The sequence below is a fragment of the Tigriopus californicus genome, chromosome 10 (assembly GCF_007210705.1).
Source record: "Tigriopus californicus strain San Diego chromosome 10, Tcal_SD_v2.1, whole genome shotgun sequence".
NCBI classification, from domain to species: Eukaryota; Metazoa; Arthropoda; class Copepoda; order Harpacticoida; family Harpacticidae; genus Tigriopus; species Tigriopus californicus.
The window spans coordinates 4,798,514-4,819,727 of NC_081449.1; the positions used below are offsets into that span (position 1 = coordinate 4,798,514).

Consider the following 21,214-nt stretch of genomic DNA (forward strand, 5'->3'; position numbering starts at 1 on the left):
CTTTGTCATTGTCCAACCAATCCAATCCAACCTCTCCATCATCGGAGAGTTTCAAAATCTAAAAAGATGACAAGTCATTCGTTGAGAGTTCCTTAATCCTGAAGATGTCAATTTACCTCTCGTCTGTAGGGGATATCAGGGATGAATGCGCGGCAAACGCTGGCAAAAACAGTTTGGAATCGAGCCTCAAAACACCAAATGGTCGGTTTGAACATCTCATTGGCCACTGGCAAGGACTTGCGGAAAAGCTTCTCCAACTGGGAGCCTTTCTTACAAATAAACTTCACCGGAGCTACCACCTTCAAATGGTAGTACACAACCAATCCGGCCATGACCAAACTGGTGAGTGAGGTCCATGGCCTCTCTAGAAGGAACTGAAATCCCGCCTCAAAAGATGACATTGTGGTCTTGAATTTGGAATAGCGGGTCACTGGAAAGCAATTGCCATTGATCAGTACATACAAGCTGTTGATCGCTTCGTTTTCCTCATAACATTGACCCACTTTTTGTGTATGCTCCACCATTATCGTTCATTTGTTATCGACTCTGTTCCGATTACCAACAGTCTCTCTCCCACTAAATCTACCACCTAGCTCGCGGAAGTGTCCTGATCATCCCAATGCTGGAGCTTATTTCGAGGGCAAGGAGACCCAAGGACTATTACACCAATGGTGATGTAGCACATGGCCGCTCCAGGTTGTTGCCATCTGAATTTTTGTTGCGATTTTCTGTACTGTTCACACATTTTTGGGCATCCACGTCCTATCATAGTACGATCGTGCTATGCTACGAACGTAACGTACAAACATGAGTTGAAGGGTCATGGGTTGGGGTTTCAATGAAATTGACCGTGATTCTTTGAAAGAAAGCTATTTTGAAGGATGAAAGCACGAGGCTCGTGTTCTTATGAATTCAATTCAAGAATCCGTCTTAATGAATTACGTATACGACTGTTGAAAAGCATTGTAATAGTGCAAAATCTATTAGACTGAATGTCATCATTATCAAAGTCCAATTTTAGAATCAAACACAAGATTGCCAAACGTACTTTAAAATCGAGTTTCATGATCTTCCGATCCGGCATTGTATTTCTCCTAGAGTATATCAATTATTCAAGCTCAATGTGCTTAATCATAAGTCGGTTTGACGATGAACATTGTCAATATGTAGATAAAATGTTGCTTCGAATATTCTTTTGTGTCCTCTACTTGACTACGTATCTTACAACTCATGACATAAAGATTACGTAACCTTAAAATATTCATGATAACCTCCACCTTCAATATTTATGTAGAAGCCCCAAACCGAAGTAACTTCTCCGTCGAATGATTGAACCAACAAACCAAAGTACTAACATTGCTCTCCTTCCAATTGTAGCGACTAGCTCGCCATAAAATGAGAACCATCATTACAGATATCTACCTGAAGTTGTTGGAGTGAATTTCCGGATCGATCCGCACTAGAAAGGCCTTGCTTGCTCCGGTCGGCAAATGGAACCGTCCTTGACGACAGACCTCACTCGACTCCGAATAGGAACTCCTCGGTGATCCAACTGGGATGAGGCTAGAGTGTTCAGTCAATGTGCTTGCTCTTTTATCTTGAATGCAGGCCTGGGGATTTCATGCACTCACTTGGAGAAAGAGAGAGAAAGAGAAAGAGAGCTTGGGAGGGAGAATAGGGCCTAGAGGAGTGGAATCGTTTTGGATGAACGGACTGAGAAGCTTCTCACTTGCTTCTCACTTGCTTCTCTTGTTGAAGGCTGGAGAAAGTCGAAGTCAGTGGTGACCTCGCCACGGTCTTCATTCCCTTGACGAGTAGGTAGAAGGACGCAGAAGGGGAGGAGAAGGAGGAGGCTGTTCGTCTGGTGCAGGCTGTGGCTTCTTCGAATAATGCTTGATTAAGACTGTGGTTTCTTGGGTGTTGGATAATGGGGTCAAGAAAGAGATGCCTAGGCGTTGAGGAAGTGAATAGGGTAGACTTTTTCCTTGGTTCAAAATGTCAATCGAAGAGATGCAGTTGGTGAGGAGGACAAAAATAGGGGGTCTCTGAGCGGTTCCAAGTCAATAAATGATATTGGGTTGTGTTTTTGATGGTCCAAATCTGAGAAGGGAGTAGCAAAACTGGTCTCAAAATGTACCTCTTTTGACACTGATACCTCAATTGAAAGATGAGCCTCCAATTCTGACGTTTTACCTTACTTATTTTTATAATCTTTGTGCACTAGCATCCCTTGATATTCAAGATTGTGTCATTTGCATCGTTTCATGAAAGTCAGTCAAAATCGCTGAAAAATAATAGGTTTTTGCATCAAGGTATTAAAAAGTGAAGAATGAAAAAAGTATTCACTGATTCGACGTTAAAATTGTTGAAATGTAAAACCTTCCTGAGATCAAACCCAAATAGCTCCATGTAAACCCAAACAGATATCGATGCAAAAGAAAATAGGGAGGGTCCGTAGCAAAAGGTTCTGAGGCCATTCCCGAGGGAGAGTATAATACATAAATCGGGAGTATCTCTTTATTGAGACACCCATCATCAGATTAAAGGCCGAGCGACTGAGATGCCATCTAATTCCGAAACAAACAAACGAACAAAATACCTCATCCTTTTTTGAAAAGAAGTCATAAGGATAGTACATTTTTAAAAATTCATTTAATTTATAATGTTTGGGTTTTACTTTGGTGGGCAACACGACGGACTCTTTTGCCCACACCAATGTCCAAGGTCACGAGAAAAGCAAATTTTTCTGGCCTTGGAAAAACAAGAGGGCTTCAAATCGCTTTTGCGTTTCAAGATCGACCCAAGAGCAAGATGAATGGGATAGAAGAGAGAGTCTTCCATTTCCAGACAATGTTGAAATTAGAATCAGTTTCTCGGCAAATCATAAATCGTACTAAATGATTGTCGTCGTAAGCCAAAGATCACCTCATATTGATTTAATTAGCTCAAAGCAAACAGTCCACTCCCCTTTGAAAACAAGACAAACGATCAGCATAACAAATGTTGGCGTAAAAAATATAATCGTCACACAAAGGGACAGGTTTGTCCAAAGATTCCTTTCTCTCGAATATGCTTTTCATTCTTCAATGACCTTGGGTGACGCAAATTCTACATATCTTAAGACAAGATGTTCAAATGTCCCCAGAACAGCACAACCCCAGCACATCTTGGCATTTTCTGAGCTCGCAAAATCATGAGGACCAATTTTAACCTTTTTGCTTTGTTTTACCTTGCTCAGATTGAAAACATACGCACCTAAAAACGTTTCCAAGAGCTAATTGACGGAAATTAGTCACAAACTTATTTGCTCCTCGAATGAAGATTAGGGTATGATCTAGTAAGTCGCAATTTTACATTTTTTTTCTCCCTTCTGCCTACACCCAATTTTACAATCTGTGATTTTGAATGACTTACTCAATATAGGTACTTGACATTTAATGTTCCTGTTTTCATCAGTATTAACTCCCGAATCAATTTACTTCCGTTAAATGGTCGTAGGGAGTAGCCAGGTGTTAATACAGTAGCATCTTTCAAGTCTGAGTTAGACCAGTTTTTGATCAGAATTTTTTTGAAATTAACGCCGGTAGCGTTACCCAAAAGTCGTTACAAGTAACGCTATTATGTGTAACGACGTTATTTAAGCCTTGATGCTTAAATACCTTCATTCGATCCGCCCTAAAATCTTGGGTGACCTCGATCCAACCGGTGGGGCGATTGAAACAAGACTCCCAAGATCATCAAAGACCCGAGAACTGTGGGCAAGTTTCACGTGAACAATACGGATTATCAACCACTTGTAGGGTGGGTTGTGACACGAACTTCTAGAAATATGGACCGTGAACGAGCTTCCCGCCAAATCGGCCTACTCTTGGTCAAAGCAACTCAGAGCCACTTTTTAAACTAAAGTAAAAAGAGGAAACGTAAACCTGCTTAATTAATGGTAGGCCAATTTTATATCCGTGCTTGTAAAGTGTTTCGTTTCAAAGTTATCTTGTCAAAAGCTTATGAGGCTGGCCAAGAGCAGGCTGAAAATTTGAATTTCATGTAGGCTTTACTACGTAATTTTGGACATTTCTCTTGAGTTCCCTAAGCATAGTTTTGGGCTCAAACTTGGCCCAGTCCTATATTCAACAAGATCTTGTGGTCGTATGAAGTGCTTGTTCGGGATGAAGTGAGCGGTTTTTGAGATAAGAATTTTTTGCTTCCGTTCGCAGTCCACGTCTCTATAGCCACCTTACACTGCAGGAAATATGGTTTAAGTTCTGGAGTTTAGAGGGCGCTTTGTGAGTGAGCCTCCACCAAAAAACGGGCCGATTGGGCCGACTCCTCTTTATTGAATTTTAATGCGTTTGTGTTGTTTTTGACTATTTTTTTCAAAATATTATGTATGATTAGTGGCCTGGGTCACATAATTTCCGGAAAAGAAATCGCTTTCGTGGCACATCACGAGTGGTTTGTATAGCAATCCGTTGTGCGTCTTCCCGTTTTGTTCCGGCTGTCTGACGTTGCAAATAAGGGTCCTTATAAGTCCGTCATTGTGACAACAAGGCCTGATTTAAGTACGCATGGCAATAGGTGGATTGTGGGCTCCTTTCATTCTGCCATTGTGGGGGCTATTAGGGCTACGAGCTATCTATGAGCAAGGTAACGATATGTCTTAATCGGAACGTGAAGGCTTGCAATTGTACTCGGATGAAAAAGCTTCCAGGTGATTGGTTTGGCTTGGGTATAAGTACTAAGTAAAACTTTTGATGAATAGGTTGATAACCACCTCAACATTTGAGCATATTTATATGAATGGAAGCACGAAAAGCCTATGGAAGAAGTTTGTCTCGTTAGTTATTTGTCACTTACAGTATCTTTATTCATTTACTTTTCACATTCTCAATCTTATTTTGTACATTTAAAGTCACCTTTAAAAGGTGATTAAGGCTTGGAAACAATAGTCAAACAAGCCGTCCGTCGCCATTCTGACTCAACACGATGGTTAAAAAGCCTTATCAGTTTTTGAGCGAAATACCCAGACATTTCTTTGGATTTATCTAGCTCCCAAAGTTATCAGGAACAGCGTCGACTTTTCTGCTAAATGTAATTCTGGTTCAGATTAAGAATTTACATGCCTAAAACATATCAAAAACTATTACTTTTGAACGGAAATTAGGAGCACAATTGGTTGGCAATGCATTTGAATACAAATTAGGATATATCAAGGACTAAATGGTCCTTTTTCGTTGATTTTCACTCTGAGATGCCCCCGTTACATCATAACTCATATACCTGCATACTTAATAGTCATGTGATTACTTTTGATATCAATTCATAATACTTCACTAATCTGAAATCAAATTCCAGTAGATCCGATATCCCTTCTACGCTTTTCTCATGGTTCTCCAATATTCGCGCTATTCTGCTATGATTCATTTCGTTTTTTTTGTGTCGTAACAAGATAACAAAGATCCCAGTTCTCCGTCTGTGAGACCCGTGATCCCTAACTAAATTGGCTCCACCTTCATCTTTAAAATGGGTTGTGTGTTCTCTCTGGCCTCGATGGCGTGTTGCTGCACCTCGGCGGCCGTCTCGTTATGCTGCTCGGCTTGCCCGTCGTGCAAGAGCTCCACCTCATCCCGGATCATGTACGCCATCCTCCTACTCCTTACCATGATCACGTGCTGCATCATGCTCGCTCCGGGAATCCAGGTATAATCTTGGCACAACCATCAGACTGCCCAGGAATAGTCACACCCACATAAAATGCATATTTTTGAGCGGGATGGGCCTAAATCTGGGAAATCTGAATCATAAAAAATGTTCATGTTTGTGTCTTAACAACATATATCAAGTTCTGTATCAGTTTGGTTATCAGTAGAGCGGGTAAAAACACATTTAATTTCAATAAAAAAATTTTTTTTTTGGGTATTTGGCCATTTTCTCAAAAAGTAAATATTTAGACGTTTTCAATCCCGTGGGTAATGTTTTGCACATTTTTATCGTATTTTTGCGATTCAAGGAACCAAACACGTGAATAAGTAGATTTCTGAGGCAACTCTAAAGTGCTATGGTATCTAATTTAAAACATCGTTGCCTCTGGTAGAAATATGGCGGGTTCATTGAGAGGGATGACCATTCAACAGAATAGGAAGAAGGGTAAATATGAGTTTTGTTTTGCTTTTTTATTGACGCTGGGCCATCCATGTACAGTACTAACTAGAGTAACTATGATTCAGTGGAATTTTCTACAATGGCAGGTTGATGGCTGCACTATTAACCGGATGTTTTATAATGAAACCCGCTGCAGGTTAGGCAACAACATAGAATTTAGTCTTAAGAGTTTTCAGAAATTTCAGAATGCGCCTGAGGAATTGGGACCATTATTGAACAAAGCGAAATATTTATATTTGTTTATGAACGTAGGAGAATTCCTGGAAACAACTCCAAGTGACCCTCAAACAAGAGAAAAAGTTGAACATTGATTGATTGTTGCGAAATCTACGAGTATTCAGCCAGCTTGATTCACTAGCTTCTTCTTAGATCAAATCAATCCCATCCTGAGGAAGCTAACATTCTAGTCACATTGGAGTGATATTTTGTTCTTCATCTCGAGAACTTGAGTACCCAAATCAAGCAAAAAATACTATCAGACTAAACTCAAAGGCAAATGTGCATTTCCAAAAACAGAAATGCGAAGTCCTACTTGTATGTTTATGCATTTCAATCATAAATATCTTTTAAATATTTGCAGCTTTTTCGATCAAATATAACTTGAATATTTGGTCGTTTTTAGTGCAATGTTTTTACCCGCCCTAGTTATCAGTTTGTGGATTCGGATTGATGTGTCAAAGTTTCGTGGAAAACGGAAACTTCAGACTCTTTACGGACTAATGCAACATGCATTTGCTGTAGAAACTCCTATCAATTTAACAATTAAACTAGGTGCAATCTCTGCTTAAAATTCAAGCGGTCCTGTCTCCTTGGTCGATTTATAGCTACTGTAACTACATATCGCCGTAAAAAAAGGTTATTTTTTTTTAATTTTTCGACTGACCAGGCCAACCCTGAGACTCTTAAATTACATTACACCATAACCATGTTCGAGTTGATTTGAACTCAAGTAATAGATATAATCCAATGATCAAAGTATCCATGTGGAAGCAATATTTGCCCTTGATAGGGCCCCACTTAGTCCTACAATTTCAAGAAAACGATTTGCAGCCGCCGTACCCGAAAATGTTCGCTAAAATTTGCAAAAGAGTCCTAACAACTTGAAAAACGGATTGTATTTTTGCATGTTGGGAATTGATTGAAACTTCTGTTGTCTAAAATATCATTAACTTATTTTGATTTATGGTTACTTGACATAGCTAGGTTAATGCGAACAAGCATTCTCCATCTTGTCAATATTGAAATAATTTGATATGAAAATGAAATAAAAGGACTGACATAAAAGCGCTAACAGTCAAAGAACGCTTCAAATCAAAACCAAGTTAAAATGTTGAAAATTTTATAGTCACGAATCGACAAAATGTTAAAACAGTCCAATACAATGAAATCTCGATATAAGAACTTTGGTTACCGGAACAATCCTTATATAGGTACCATTTTTGTTGATTTTTTTTGGCTTTGAAAATTGCTTTACTTTTAACAACCAACCCAAAATGCAAGTTCTGGCTTTAGGACCGTTTTTGTGATTTTTTTTTAATCCGTGCTTTTATCTTCAAACAAGCAAAGAAAAATCAAATGATAAATTTCCATCAAAGGCTTTTAATCAATGAAAACTACTTGTATGTCCCACGTTCGAATTTCATTGTACCTTCGTTTTGGATTTTGCATGGATTTATAAAAATTTAAAAAAAAATCGTTTATTGCAGACAAGTCTCAAAAGCGTGCCATTCTGCAAAGGCTACGAAAAGGATGACCCAACCATAGCTTTGTTCCAAGATCGAGTGGAGTCGTATCAGTTTGATTGCGCCCAAGCTGTTGGATATTTGTCTGTCTATAGGTAAGATTGGCTAAATCATGCTCTGCCATTCAAATTCATATTTTAACTTTAATTCTTTGAAAACATTTTTTTCAGGTTGTGTTTTATAGTGACCTTATTCTTTCTCCTCATGTCTGTCATCATGATCAATGTCAAGAGCTCCAATGATTTCCGATCGGGAATCCAAAACGGATTTTGGGCCATCAAATATCTACTCATCATCGGAGGAATGGTGGGCGCTTTCTTTATTCCAGAAGGCAGCTTTGGTACGTTTTGACACTTCAAACTTCCGTCAACCTTTTTCTTCAATTTCAATGCCTCCAATTATTTCATGTTCGTAGGGACGGTTTGGATGTACTTCGGTTTTGTTGGGGCGTTCCTCTTCATTCTGATCCAATTGGTGCTGATTGTGGACTTTGCCCACTCTTGGGCCGAGGTCTGGGTTGGGAATTATGAGGACACTGACTCACGGGGATGGCTTGTAGCCCTCTTAACCGTAACGTTCGGCATGTTTGCCCTCTGTATCACTGCCGTTGTTCTCTACTTCGTTTACTACACGGGTCAAGAAGCTGGACAATGCAAACTTCACGAGTTCTTCATCTCCTTCAACTTGATCATCTGTGTGATCCTAAGCGTCATTTCCATCCTCCCCAAAGTCCAAGAAAACATGCCAAAATCCGGCCTTCTTCAATCAGGCGCCATCTCGTTGTATATTTTGTACTTGACGTGGTCCGCCATGTCTAACAGTCCCTATGCTGTGAGTATTATCAATCATCGGGCACTTCCTATCTTTTCAAGTTCAATTCAGGACTGAACGATTTGATTATTTCTCGTTATGATCCCTAGGATTGCAAAGCTTTCGTGTCCGACATTTTCCCCGGAAACGGCAACGATACTCTAGAAACCACGACCATGACCCCAATTGACCCTAAGAACCCCGGTGTAGGTCATTTCGATGCCCAAGCCATCATTGGTCTTGTGATCTGGTTCCTCTGCGTGTTGTACTCGTCCATTCGAAACTCGACTGCCTCGACCGCGTCCAAATTAAGCGGTGCTGACAAGCTCTTGACCAAGGACAATGGTGAGACTAAGACTGATGCCGAAGCCGGTGGCCAACAAGTTTGGGACAATGAGAGTGAAGAAGTGGTGTACTCGTATTCGCTCTTCCATTTGATGTTCGCTTTGGCCACGCTCTACGTTATGATGACGCTTACCAATTGGTTCAAGTAAGTTATGAATCATTACTTGTTGCTTTTGGGGCGCATACATTTAGCATATATCTGATGTATGCAATGACCAATCTCTGATGGCGGATTTGTCAGAGAGATCCTTCATTTTACTATGATTTGTAAGCGATCTTAATCCTATTTCTAAAACCTTGACATAGTGTTGCCTTGATCCAATCAACATCGATTTCGTTCCCTTTCAGCCCCGACGGAAACCTAAGTAACTATGAGGCCAATGCGGGTGCCATGTGGGTGAAGATTGTATCCTCTTGGATTTGTGCGGGTTTATACTTGTGGACCTTGGTGGCTCCGGCCATTTTAAGCGATCGTGATTTTGGTTATTGAGTTTTGAGGTCGTCGTAACTTACTTTGGAGTAAAAATTTGTAAATTTAGTACCTTATATTACCTATTGACGTCACCCAACATTACTCTTGAGCAATTTGCTCGCATCACTTCAGAGAAAGATGTTCCTGTATTCCTGAGTTCCACAAACATGTTTGTTGTCAGAAAATAAATTCAAGAAGCGGTTGTAATACTATTTTAGGGTTGTACTATTCTCTGTGTATGGCAGGTTCTCTCACAATATATATACACATTCAAGTAAAATAAAAGAAGACATTCAGGTCATTTTTTTCGTAGGAAAATATAGCCATTTCCTCATCCTAACTAAGACATTGATCTAACTCCAAGATCCAGTCCTCTGTCAACCTTTGACGACTTCATTGCGACCGAAACAATCGTTAAGCAAGAAGTTTGTGAGAGAATGATAAAGATGGGGTCGAAGGCCCACAATGCCGTGGTTCTCATCCGTGTAGGTGTGTTCTTGGAATAAGATATCAGCCTCCTCCAAAGCTCGAATGATCATCAAGCTGTTTTGGTAGTGCACGTTATCATCTAGAAAAAGGAGAAATAGATCAAAAGGAAGTTCAAGAGGTACTTCATTCATAGCCTGCAACTCACCTCCAGTTCCGTGAGCAATGAAGAGTTTCTTGTTCCGGAGTTTTTCCACGTCTTTGGTGGTATCAGCGTTATTGTAGCCATCGATATTGTCACCGGGATTAGGCAGACCCATATAGCGCTCGGTGTAGATACTGTCATAGTAAATCCAACTCGTCACTGGCGCCACGGCCATGCCACATTTAAAGATGTTGCTTTGATCAGCGTCTTTCTCCAGGATCTTGATGCTCATGAAACCTGTCCAAGCGAGATTGCATGTTTCATTAGTGGTTTTGCTATACGGTCTTCCATCAAGGCTACCATGCCAATTCAGATTTGCGGGAGTGTTATCTTAACGATCAAGAGGATTATGGATTAATCCCATTAATCCTTTTTTTTTGCAACAATCAAACAAGATTCTTTCATTACACGCTAATCGCTTGACACCGCAGGAATAAGTATAACAAACGGTTGTCGGAAGTGCATCGAGGTCTTTCTTTGAACCCTGACCACCGATAACTCACCTCCATAGGACCATCCCCAAATGGCGACATTCGTGGCGTCGATGAAAGAGTACAAGGAAATGAGCTTCTTGGTTACATCGATCTGATCTTGAGCGTCGTTTTGGCCAATATTGTAGTAAGAGGAGAAGAGAATATCGTCCCCACGATATCCCGAACCTCGACCATCAATAACGGCATAAATGACTTCCTCGGATGTGGTCAAATAAGTTCCCCAATCGAGCTTGAACTTGTCGTTCACTTGTTGGGAATTAGGCCCTCCGTAGACGTTGACCAGCAGGGGATATTGCTTCCTCTCATTGAAGTTATGCGGTAGATACAACCTGACTTTGGCCACATGACGGCCTCCGTCAATCTTCACGTCCAGATTAGAAATCTTGGGTAAGTTCTTAGCGGCCAAGGCATCGGAGAGATCGTCATTGGTGACCAAGGTGGCAATCTTCTGACCCGGAGCCTTGAAGAGATACTCTTGGGGCACATGAGGACCTTGGCACGAGAGGGTGAAGTAAGACTTTTGGGTGGAAAATTCAAATTGGTTATACCCGCAGGCACCGCCACGACTGTTGACCACATCGCAACTAATACAAGTCACGATCCCAGGTCGACCTGAGTCGAAATCAGTTACGGTGTACAAATGGCGTTCCCCAGGGGCTCCAACTCGCGTCGCCTCAAAATAAATGACGTGCTGTTTCTCGTCCCAATGAAAGATCTCGGTCACCACCATGTTGCCTGAAGTGATGGGGATCCTTTGATTGGTGTCCCGATTGATTACATTAACGTGCTTGAATCCGTCAGCCGAGAGTGACATGGCGAATTGCCGACCATCTTGAGTAAACACGGGAGCTTGATCCAGTTCAAGCCAACCATTGGGTTCGGTCATGACGAGAGAATCGCGACAATTTGCCACAGCCACATCACAAATGGACACGATGGAGTAGTTCTGGTGGCGGTTCTCCCAAGTGAGGGATACCTCTTTATTATTGGCCCAAGTTACGGCATAGATGATCTTCTCCCTGTCGCCGAAATAAGTGGGCGGTTCAAGAAGATAGGACCGGGGAGATCGGGTGGAGACATCCGCCACGTACACGTTGACGAAGGGATTAGTTCGGCCAGGTTTGGGGTAACTGGAACGAGATGCATTGGCCCTTTAATGAGTGCAATAACTCATAGTTAGGTCAGAACCGATACATGTAAGCAAAACTTTTGAGAGTCTGTGGGAGTGGTGATTTATGGGTGCATTATTAGTTTCTACATTTTTTTCTGAAGGTTTGTTAGTGCTGAGTGGCATTCATAACAACATACACGATTTGTTTTGAGATGGCCTCTTTAATGATAACTTGTTCACTTTTTGCTAATAGCTTTCCCGTTTCAGACCCCTTTGATAAAACTGAATTCAAATAATTTTTCTACAATTCTATTATACCTTTCTAGTATATCATTAACAATTTTTTTAGCAATGCTGTAGCAATTTTTGGTAGTCTTCCATTTTCATATTGTCGGTTTGACAGGAACACGTCATCTAACAACTGATTGGTCGGTCTCGTTTTATACCACTTCATTTGGAGCGTAGTAAACACTTTTGAAAAATGGTTCTAAATGGCCGGAATCTCTTTGTTTCTATCAGCCCTACCTTCACGTGAGAACATTTCAAATCCACCGTAAAAAGTGGTCACACCAGTATTCGTGCATTACCATTACCACTTGACATTTCCCGATGGCATGAAATGGCCAGAGGCTCTTCGTCTTTGGTCAGTTCCTATTCATCTTTCAAACTCATGATTAAGCTTAAACACAGATCTTCCTCCATCCATGATCTCTCGTATCTATTTAAGAAAGAGAGGAACTTGGCCTTGAATCGAGTATTCACATTCGTTTTCTAGCCAATTATGTGCGTTTATCACTAGTAGACTTTGAGCAATCATTGCCGTAATTGCTGGTAACAACATACCTGGAGGCAAATTACGGTGGCACAGCCGCATGTTCGGGAGCAGAGCCTCCGGCATCAACAAGTTTTACCTCCAAGTCCCTCACCGACATCATCCTTTTTAAAGCAGATTATGGCTTGGAAATGCCTTTCATCGGAGTCCTCAATTGCCATAATCACTTTCTTTATCTCCTCTTCTGAGAGCCAGGGGAAACCAAATTCATTTGAAGGTCGTTGTAGGCTTAATGATAGATCTGTTTTAGCAATTCGGAAGGACATCACGAACTAAGATATGGTAGACTTGCTCGCGTCAATTCAGATGGTCGTGATCCTCAGCCGTATTCAGACCATATTAAGGGAAGCTGAGGCTCTTAACCGTAAACAAGAAGACATGGAATATGAAAGACGTGGCCTTGACGACATTTGGTTTTTTCATCTCGATTTTTATATTCCAAAGTGGCTGGTCATGAAATGCTAGACAAGGTTTGATTGGGATGCGGATGTTATCAAGGGGAAAATCCTTTTTTTATTTGTCTTGTGACTAATGCCTTAATTTTTTTCTCCAAAGCGGATGCTTCGCAGACTCCCAGGTGTTAAGATTAAAGTACAAGTAAATCGTCGATAAAAAGAAAAACAATAACATTATTTGCACGAAAAATGAAAGCCATTTTCAGATTTGCACTTCCAACATGCTTTCGTAATATTGAACATTTTATCGACAATATTAACTTTCCACCTTTTTTTTCAGGGTACATCGAGTCAAGATGTTTTTAATCTTTCTTCATTGACCAACTTAACCAGGGTAAAAAAACCAATGTAAACCTTTGTAAATTTGACTTGCCGTTCCTGGAAATATCTATCAATTTGACTTCACGCTCCCGAAACAGATTTTGCATATTTGAGACGCTTATCCTAATCAGCATCCAAACCATGCTCCTAAATAAACAATACATTCATTTCATACACCGATGATTGTCTCGTTGTTATTTCCTTGCTCCATTCAATTTGGTAGATACACCGACAGAGGCTCGAACTAAATGCTTGAAGGACCCCGTTCAGTCAAAAAGTAAACATCCACATGGACGATATGAAATTAGAATGGAATGCTCTTGGCATTTGTGCTTACCTCAAGGGTGTAGGAATGGGATATTGGAATTCCAATCGATTGGGTTGTCCATAGACTTGAAGGGGCATCACCTCCACCTCGGTATCGTTGAACTCGATCCATGCCAAATGTCTATTATCCGGGCTAAACCACAATGCCTTCGTGTCAGAGATGACCTCCTCCTCATAGACCCAATCAGCAATGCCATTGAACACCACACCAGGGATACCTGTATCAGACGAAAAACCATTTCAAGGTCAACTTCACTCACTCCAAGGCACCCGTCAGTCAGGTTCGAATTTCCCACCTTATCAAGATCAGAGAATTAATCCCAGACAGTCCCTTTACGACAAAGAAATGGCGAATATGTCATAGGTGGGCATTGTTGACCCAATTGTGCGGGTGCTTTGGGGTTTTTTTAACCACTTCCTCATGGTATATTTAGACACATTTTGGACACAAACTTTTGAACTAATTGCACAAAAGATCTCATTGATCATCAAACATAAACCGCCAATTCAGACCGCGAGCAAGAACGGTTCAAGTGTAGAGAATGTTCATTTTCCAGCTACTGCAGTATCACTTTAACACTTCAGACCCACCTATGCTCGAGTGTTGAATGTTTACAGGCACCATCTTTTCAATCTTAGCATGATACTAAACAGCTTGCGGTCACTTATGTTTCAACCATGTACGTATCAAGCTTGGTTTCGACACACAAAATGGGACATTATAATTCCTTAACAGTTCTGATGCTTGATCATGTACATTGTACATTGTACAGGGAAGGTTTGGAGGAGCAAACTTCTTCAGTTTGAAACGATGAATAGCCTGCTACTCCACATGTGCTAACTATTGGTTGTTTCGTACAAATGTGGACCAGAAACTTTCTTCTGCACAGGATGGGTTTGAGGTGTGCATTCGACACCCTCAAAGCTAAATGACTTCCTTCTTTCCATCCTCCCTTCCTTTGAACAAAATGGAGAAGGAATACGATCCCGAGTACAAGAGAGGCATTCTTTTACAACCCTCTAAGGACAAACGTGTCATTATCAGCGTGAGTTTTTTCCGAATTTTCGTGTGTTTACGAGATCATCATTCAGATGTAATCTCAAACTTCCTTGGTCGTCATTCGAAAACAAACCATTACAAACCCATCAAACGGACTGAAACCGAGGAAGATGAAAAAACTCGACAGGTTTTCCAAGACAAATCAGGAAGTGGTGACATGAGGATTTGAAGTATCGCACCTGATTCGGCTCTTTGTAAGTATGATTGCAATTGGTGTTTTTGTTTCCTTTTGAAAGGCCAACAAAAGAAATGATCGAATTCGAGCCTCGTTTTCCAGGAGTAATAATAAGAAATTGCAAGTCACGAATCTTTGCTTCTTCCCAGGACTTCACAAGTGTCTTTGTACAACGGAACATTGGATGACGTTTCCACCAATCGCCATCATTAGGACTTCACCTTTACCTATTTGTGTCAAATGGAGCAGTTGTACAAGTAAGACCTCCAGCTCATTCATGTGCTTTCCAAGGTCAAGTCCTCATTCTTTAACAAAGACAAACCCCTTAATATTTCTTGGCAGAACTCAAAAGACGGCAGTCCTCAAAAGCACTTTGTTATGTAACGAAATCATTCGAATTCGAGGATGAGCTATATGTATAGTGAAGGAATCCTCTCGTCATTTGATGTTATTCCCTCAAGGGTGTCATTGAAATTCAATTGTTTCACGGACAATTTGTCAAAGCAGTCCTGCTATTCGTCTCATCGACTCGCACTCGTCCCTTTTCATGGGAAAATCAATCTGAATGATTGGAAAAAAAACATGTGCACATTCGTGGAGAAGCAGAAGTAAAATTAAATATCCGCGAGCCTCAAGCATGGCCATGGATTTTCCCGACGTGATCGCTGTAATCAACTAGCAAATCGTTTAACCGCTGCATAAACCAAAACCACTCACCCGTTGATGTGATGGCAACATCATTTGATTCAGGACTTTCTCGGTAGTAAATATTGTTCCTGAACACGTAGGCCAAAGCGTTTCCGGTGGGTGACCAAGTAGCAAACAACAACGGCAATTGCTGCGGTCCCTTGGGTCGGCCTGGAGGTCCAAATCCTGGGCCTTCGGGGGGTCCAAAATCTCTTAGGACACTCGCAGGAGGCTGGAGGGTTGTGCGTTGACCCGTGCGGATGTTGTAGATGTCGTACAAGGCGATGAAACTATGTCGGAACAACTTTTGAGGTCGGACGGCCATGAGGATGTACTGAAGGTCAGGGGACAACCAATACTTGAACACGCGAGGCTGCTCCAAAACCTGAGGCGGAGCCAGAGTGGTACTTTGGCCTGACACAACCGAAAACAAGGCCAAAGCTCCGTCCCGATTCCGGTAGGCGTATTCGGTATCCGAGACCCACGTGCCGTTCCATTGTTCGCTGCGGTGCACAAAATTCACAATCTCACTGAGGGAGAAGGACTCCTTTAAGCTTGGGAATCCGCGCTGAGGTGAACGTTCTTGGATGTTGTGAGGCTGGGCATTGTCCGAATCAATGGAGGCCCAAATATCACTGAGGAGGTCTTCTTCGGAGGTCCGAGGATTGATGTAGCCGGCTAAGGACACGCTCAAGAGAGCGCTCAAGCAGGCCCATAACAATTGAGATCTAGCCATGGTTACTGAATGAATTTTGATAGTCTACTTGAAAGAAGGGCGATGGGTGTCTAATGAAGAAGTCTGGAGTTCTGGATGAGGTCTTGCACTAGCTACACATAATGTGGCTGTAAAGAGAGAGAGAGAAAAAAAATGATTTGACATATTTTCTGGAGCTTTAGAGATTATACTTGATGCCCTTGTTATCAAGTCGTGGGGCGATGTCACTTGCCTCTAAAATCCCTCTCGATCAGAATGTTTTAAACGCTGTTTCCCCTTGAGAAGGAACTCCGCGACTGACTGAGTCGGTGAAAAATCTTTGGCCGGCGGATGATAGGGATGTGCTTGCCTCGGAGTTTGTCATGTGGTGTGTTTGTGGCGGTGCCCGGAGTCCCTAAGGAGCATCACTCGCACTCTTCTGTCGATTCTTCGCTCCATCCGGGGACTATGGAGCTCCAATTCTTGAACCCAACCACGTTCACTCTCTCGGTCGTGTTCATGTTAGACATACTAGACCAGAAACAAAATCCGCGAGTATTAGATAGTTATTGTGGGAAAAAGCGCTCGATGTACAGAAAGAAAGACAAACAGAATCGATTACACCACGTGGATATGGCATTGCTCAAAACAATGTGTTGATCTGTAGGACAAACGAACTAGCTAATAATAGGTTGCCTAATTGGATGTGAAGTTGAGAAAAATGAGATAAGCATTTTTGAAAGTCCAGTTTTTTTTCAGTTTTTGGTGACGACAAAAATATGAACATTATCACAGGCCACATAAATCGAAATAATGCTCCTTTGTTTGTTCAAACAAATTCTGAGTTATGGAAACATCAATAACTTTGAAATTCATAGATAATTTATCAGTCAACTTGGAGAAACGAGAAAAGTCAAACCCATCGTAAGAAATTTAAAAGTATTTATAAAAATTATTCCTATAAAATCAGTTTCATCTTCTTTTCTACGAAGTTGTCACACATAGATGGGCCTATTTTTTGCAAAATTGAATTAATCTTTAAGCCAAATTGTATTGAGTGGCTTGTTGGCTCAGGCTGTTCTGCTCATAAAATAGGTTATATCTAGTTTTGATATTTTTTGGTTCTCAATTTGCACAACCGTTCCTTAGCCATACATTTTGGTCACTTTTGTTCATTGTGAATCCGATTATTGAACAATTTGCGTGAGAATCTGGTCCTTTTGATAAGCATCACTTTAAACCATGATCAAGGAAGGGCGGCTGGCCGTTCGCTCTTATGAGTGCGATCGATGAAGAAGCGGATCATAAGACGGTATTATTTAATGGCTTGTCCCACGGGACTTTTGACAAAGAATGCACGAACAAAGGAAAATAGAGGTTTAATTAGTCATCCACAAGTACTCGAGCCAACTCATATTCGTAAATAGATATATATTTATATCTCTTATGAACAAATACATAAATTACGATACAATGCTCATAAACTTAGTGTGACAGTTTTGAGGTAAACAGTGTAACCACGTGAACATCTTTTTACGTAATTATGGTTAATTTGTAATGCGACATTCTTGGTGTTCCTCCATTCATAACACCGGATTCAGTCGAAATCTGTCTGATCATTATTTTCGCTCAAGCACCGTTCGGGTTGGTTAAATTTGCTCATATTTGAACTGGAACATGCCACTTCAAATTGGTTGGTTTATCTCAAGATTGCTTACGAAGATTGCAGAGATTTTGTAGACTTACGCATGCACTCAAAAAGAAACCCTACCCTTATTCTAACATGCGATTGTCTAAAAATAACCATCAAGATATTATCGAATTTGTCAACTTTGGTAAAAATTATATAAAGAGAGAAAAAAACGATTTAACATATACGTCACATAGTACAGTAATTGGGATTGTCAACTTCACCGTGTACAACAGGTAAAAAGATAATCTGCGTATTCAATAGAAATGGCTTGAACACGGATGAAGTGGTTGTTGTGGTTGTTCAAATCTTGTTGCCGATCTTATGGTTTTCCTTTACAATTTGGCTTTGGTAACGATGGCGAGCTGAGGAGAATTGTACCGGTAGATAACCACCGAAAACTGATCCTTAAAATCAGTTAGATAAGGGTGGATTGAAGTACACCCCGCAATCTGGCCTGTCGATCCCATTCTTGTGAATTTGAGACCTGAAATGACCTTAGAAGGGACATCTCCAATCAAGGGGTTGAATCATTTTTAATGCTTAAGTCATGCTATTTATTCCCTGAAGCCAATCTTGAAGAAGAGGGAAAAGATAAAAAAATTGGAAAGGCAGTTGGATGCAAATCATATGACTTAGATAGCATTGTATATTACAAATGATACTTGCTTACTTTTGTAACATTCTGAATGTCATGAAATCTAAAACAACCTAGATACAGCATGAAGCTAAAAATTAAGTAACAATAAAAAAAAATAACAATTGACGTTTCCATGTCATGGAATTCGTGGGTTCATTTTCCTTCAAGATCAAGACGTAAAATCAATTTTACGTGTACTCATTGTGGAGTATTTCTAATGCATGACACCCTATTAAGAGCAAACGATGTCAAAAATTAAGAATTTTCACATTTGATTTAGCCTCTACGTTGATATTTTGATCATTGGACCCTATCTATCACTTCGTAATGAGCTAACTAACGCCTGGCTATGATCCAATAGAGCTTTTGAGCCTCGTAGTTACCCTAATTTGTCACAAAACGAGGTCAAAAATGTGGCAAAACCATTGAAAATTGAACCTTTTCTGTTTCTTCTAACTTTTCTTGAAAAGAAGGCAACAAAGCCACCTATAATTGACACAGAGATTATTAGTTAGCTTGCTTATTATAAGAGTGCCATATGATCGATTAGTAAATGTAAAAAGGAGCCATGATAGCTGATACCATGATATCAAGGCACGACCTGGTTCCTCGAAGGGCGTGGGATCGAATCCTGCCTTCCAAGAAAACCTATGTCTCCATCTATCTCGTTAAGAATCATCATTGGTATCTTTTTCCAGAGTCAGGCAACTTTCTTACTAAGAGGGTGGGTTTTCCAAGGAGGGATTTCCCATTCAATCTTTGGGGTAACATCAATGGTTACCACACCATGCAGAATTTACACATATTAATCAATTGCAGCTGACAAAGAAGTATCCCATACTCTGATGAATTGTCAAAAAGAAGCTTGGAATTGGATGTCCAGATATTGTTACAGTGTTAGCAAAAAACGAAAGTGGATATTGTTGCAACAAAGTTTGGCTACTTGCCTCCTAAAATGGTATAATTGGGATCAAAGCTTACCAAGCTCTATTACATAAACAAAAAAAGAATACTAATAGTTTTGTGGTTGGGTTTCAGTTTTGCAGGATTATTCTTGCAGAAGAAGTTCGGGTAACATGTTTTGGATATTTTTGCGATTTTTATGCACCAATCATATAAAGGACATATGTCAATAAATACATGGAGTTTTCCTGCCATTTAGAAGTACGTTAGAAACAATAACAAAATCGAAGCAAAACAGCCTTCTTCCCAAGACATAAAAAAATACCATTTCCAGCATATAACGTTTGTTATCTCAACAATTTTGGTCATGAAGACACACAAGAGTCATTCAAACACATAACAAAAAAAGTAACCTAAGACGAAATGAGAATTCGCCCCATTATTGCATTATTCTTAAATCTAGTCAAGTTAACAAACAAGGCTTTAGTCCAATTAGCATTTTCCAAATTGTACTTCAGTACAGTTAATACTTGTCTTGAGGTCGCCGATACGCACTAGCCTCACCCAACAAGCCTCCAATATTTTCTTCTAAATTGCCCCTCCTTGGTTTTAGTGGTCCTAACCACTTCAAATAAGGATCGAGGCAGAGAAAGTATCACTGACAACCATCGACCCACGCTTACTTATCTTAAGTAGCCCTTTTGAGTTTGAACTTGAGTAGCCGTCAGAAATTGAAACTCCTCGCGTGGTTTGCTCGAAAAATCTCAGGAATGATGCTCAATGCTCCTCTGCGTGCACTTGCGTTAGAAGTGCTTTGGCCAGGAAGTGCGATTGTTCCCAGGAATACATTCGATTGCTTCGGCGAACACCTGACATGTTGGCCATTTCAATTAACGGACTAGAGTATCCTGAAAGTCAATCATCGATTTGTGTTACTAATCAAACATTTGGATTCTTGAAAAACATCGTGGGCATTATAGTAACAGGAAGCAAAGAGCGTACGAGACAGCAGACGCGACAACTTTAGTAGAACCAAAGGATAGTCTTACTTCAAGTTTTACCTTAATATTGCTTTAGCTTGCAAAGTGGACAAAAAATCAAGATGGGTGACATAAAAGATAGAAACATCTTTGGTCGCCTATTTGGTGCTTCGCTCTCGATTTATTGAGAGACGAATCGACACATATTTGATTTGTTAATAATATGGTCTTAAGATAGCAGTGTACTCCCGTGACTATACAATCACTTTAAGACGGTATTAGTAAAAAAGCAAATATTTGCCGTTTTTCGGTATCATTGATGCATCACCGTGATATTTTAGGAGAGTCCAAGTGGAAATAGATGCAATTGTTTTGACTCATTTATTCAACATAATAAAGAGCGACGCGAAAAAAAGCTTACAAAGTCCGTCGAAAAATGACTCAATATGTTAAAAAAGTACATGGGATTTAAAGACCTGCAAGTTCACTTTTTGAAATCTAAATAAGGAACTATTATTGGATATCATTCCCCATCGGAGATCCTTTCACCTCATTGCAGTGGTATACAATATAAGTTTGAACAAACCAAACAATAATACGCAAATATTTGATAATTAAGCAATGTATCTCACGTTATTTCATTGTGCCATGAGTCTACCTGTGTTTGGGATTTTGAAATGAACACA

At 40.4% G+C, this 21,214-nt stretch overlaps 3 protein-coding genes across 3 annotated transcripts in view; 1 reads left to right on the top strand and 2 right to left on the bottom strand.

The window, feature by feature from the left end:
• The window catches only part of LOC131889230 (phospholipase ABHD3-like), a gene marked incomplete in the record, with an annotated part of 2,844 nt that extends 2,295 nt beyond the window's left edge, over positions 1-549 (bottom strand). The window contains 3 exon segments of the mRNA XM_059238291.1: positions 1-58; positions 117-430; positions 504-549. Coding sequence (XP_059094274.1) covers positions 1-58; positions 117-430; positions 504-534 — 403 coding nt within the window.
• Positions 550-5,420: 4,871 nt separating this feature from the next.
• Positions 5,421-9,740, top strand: LOC131888241 (probable serine incorporator). Its single transcript, XM_059237044.1, has 6 exons — positions 5,421-5,697; positions 7,866-7,996; positions 8,072-8,241; positions 8,317-8,732; positions 8,822-9,201; positions 9,405-9,740. The coding sequence occupies exons 1-6, from the start codon at positions 5,521-5,523 to the stop codon at positions 9,544-9,546; spliced, it is 1,416 nt and encodes a 471-aa protein (XP_059093027.1). The 5' UTR covers positions 5,421-5,520; the 3' UTR covers positions 9,547-9,740.
• Positions 9,736-16,940, bottom strand: LOC131888240 (venom dipeptidyl peptidase 4-like). Its single transcript, XM_059237043.1, has 6 exons — positions 16,569-16,940; positions 15,652-16,464; positions 13,710-13,917; positions 10,663-11,783; positions 10,163-10,396; positions 9,736-10,096 (listed from the first exon to the last, which is right to left on the bottom strand). Exons 2-6 carry the CDS (start codon positions 16,355-16,357, stop codon positions 9,906-9,908), a joined length of 2,460 nt encoding a protein of 819 aa, XP_059093026.1. The 5' UTR covers positions 16,358-16,464; positions 16,569-16,940; the 3' UTR covers positions 9,736-9,905.
• Positions 16,941-21,214: the final 4,274 nt, after the last annotated feature.